Source organism: Aethalodelphis obliquidens, unplaced genomic scaffold (genome assembly GCF_003676395.1).
Source record: "Aethalodelphis obliquidens isolate GAN/ISIS:26980383/991018 unplaced genomic scaffold, ASM367639v1 scaffold25, whole genome shotgun sequence".
NCBI lineage: Eukaryota > Metazoa > Chordata > Mammalia > Artiodactyla > Delphinidae > Aethalodelphis > Aethalodelphis obliquidens.
The window spans coordinates 6,229,730-6,232,197 of record NW_020837969.1 but is presented as its reverse complement, the minus strand read 5'-3'; the positions used below and the strand labels follow the sequence as shown (position 1 = coordinate 6,232,197).

At 42.9% G+C, this 2,468-nt stretch overlaps 1 protein-coding gene across 1 annotated transcript in view; it reads right to left on the bottom strand.

The window, feature by feature from the left end:
• LOC113628939 (zinc finger protein 124-like) overlaps positions 1 to 1,869 on the bottom strand; it is a 5,640-nt gene extending 3,771 nt beyond the window's left edge. Inside the window, exon 1 of the mRNA XM_027123005.1 lies at positions 1,858 to 1,869. Coding sequence (XP_026978806.1) covers positions 1,858 to 1,869 — 12 coding nt within the window. The remainder of the gene's footprint in view (positions 1 to 1,857) is intronic.
• Positions 1,870 to 2,468: the final 599 nt, after the last annotated feature.

The window sequence follows — 2,468 nt, the reverse complement described above, 5'->3', positions numbered from 1 at the left end:
TAAATGCCTGTTCGGTGAGTGAATGAATGCAGTGAACACACGTGCACATACATCCGTGTTGACAGACGCACCTACGGAGACCAGGTGGGTGATATTTTCCAGCATCACGTTTCTGAACAGGGTTTTCTGGGATGCGTCCAGCAGGGCCCACTCTTCCTGGGTGAAGTTGATCGCTACATCTTCAAACGTCACTGATTCCTAAAACATCAGGGATGTTCTGGTTTAGACAGAGCGGTCCCTACCACTGTCCAGGGTGGGAGGGTTGAGATGAGGAGGTGATGGGGTCTGGGTGGATAAAGGATCACGCTCTGTGTGGGGTTCCCCTCGGTTCTCTGCCAGTGCTGAGCTGGTGTCTGCCTTTCCGGTACATTCACAGAAACCTACACACTCTGACGTCATGAAGCTTTATTTCACAGAAATATCACTTGAAGTGTGTTATAATACGACATAGACATTTTTTTAATAACCTGGGAATTAGGACTTCCAGACAGGTGATTATAAAATATTCACTTGCAAATTCATAACTCAATTTCTGTTCCCTAATAATTTCAAGGAACTCTACAGACTCATGACAAGACAAACAATAACCATGATGGGCTACTTTGAAAACATGACTTTTGTCTTAAGTTATTTCCCTAGGGGAACCTTTCATTCCCCAAATATGAACTGCTTTGATAACTTGTTATGAGCTTTAAAACATCCAAAGTATTTTTCTATTAAGTGGTTCCTGTCTAGCAAACCTACAAGAAATACATTATTCTATCAATCAAGACCTACGAAGGAATGCCTAGCATTCCCCAGAAGTGAACAAGATTCATACAGAACTAGGTACGAGGAGGTGTTTCCTCTTAACGCTACAGGACACAGGTGTTCATAACAAACTCTGAGGTCAGATGGTTCAGAAGCATAAGCCGGGGACTCAGGTAGCTGGAGTGAAGGACAGACCTAGCCTGACCATCGCTGTGACGGGAGGACTCCCACTCTCTACATTCTCAGGGACTTAGACCTTAGTCATTATGGTTTCTCTTGTAATCTAATCTTGTCTCCATGCTGAAGGATGAAAGAAGCCTAGTTATTGGTTTTGTTTTCTCTAGTTTTAAAAAATCTATAAAAGAATATAATTTTATTCTACCTGCTCTAGTCTTTCTCCTTTCTTTTTAGAACAATTAAGAAAATACTCCTCCCTACATATTCCTTCCAGTTACCAAATATGAATAAATGGTTAATTACTAACAGGTATATAAAATGTGTGATTTGGGGGAAGAATGCTAATGATAGTTTGGTGACTTTTTCAGAAATCTTCAGTAGTGCATATATACTGAATAACTGTGAAAGGTTTCAAATGGAGAAAAAGTAAAATGATTCCCCTTCAGTTCTAAACCTGTGTTCTGCTCTTGTCAACACTGAACAGCCTCACACCACGTGGTGTAACACTGGATTCGTTACATCACAGGCTGTAACCTCTGACTCTCCAGGGACTGGAAGGTCTGCTCCTTCCTTAGCTCTGCTACCTGCCGTCACCAACTCCTAAGCCTAGCACATCCAAAAATGGTCAACAAGTTAATCTTTGTTTGCCAATCAGGACAAGGGTTGAACAAGTTAAAAGAAGTTTTCTTATCTCTTCTGTAAATACATATGATTAGTGCCGGCTCTCATAAGTTTAATTAAAGAACGAGATTAGTTTCTGATTAGTCCTGACCCATGATAACTATCCCAGAGTCCTAGAGCAAAGTAATTTGAGCTCAGATGACTGAACACTGCCTGACTACACTTAGAACATACAAGCCAGTTTGAAAAACTCATCCATCTAATGGCACTCGGGGTGTAGCTTCAGGAGAAGGAGGCGTCGCTACTCACCAGAGGCTCCATTGTCAACAACTCAGTCGCCAGGAGTCTTTCTCGGGATTTCACTCACAGCCAATCCAAGCACTGAGCACGCAAATCTGAGGATGGAGAAGAAGCCATGAGACTCCAGTCCTGTGCACAACTTCCAGACCCACCTGAAATGGAGCCCCAAACTGTCACCTGGGCATGACCCCCAGCCCCTCAAACCAAAATAATTGATGCACTCTAAGAATCTTCGACGCAGGGTAAACATGTTAGAAGGCTACAGACGTGGATGCTAATAAAGAAGGTCAAACTACAGACCTCTTACAAATAAGCCATGATAAGCCTTGAGTCTTGTGTGTTCAGCAGCCTAGGGCAACCAGAATGATTCAATGTCCTCCTTAATTTAAACTCTCGGGAATCGTGACTCATGCCACATGCAGACTGTGGTTTCCTCCTGTAGGGAAACACTCTGCAACTCCTCAGATCATTCTCTTGCCTCATGCACCCACAGATAAACTACATATTATGACCAAGTAACTCATTTACCCAGGACAATTCACTATGCCTTAGGGACCCCCAGGAAATACTGTGTAGGATTTGGATTAGCCAGAGAACATGGGAGTGTTCAAGGAGGGAAG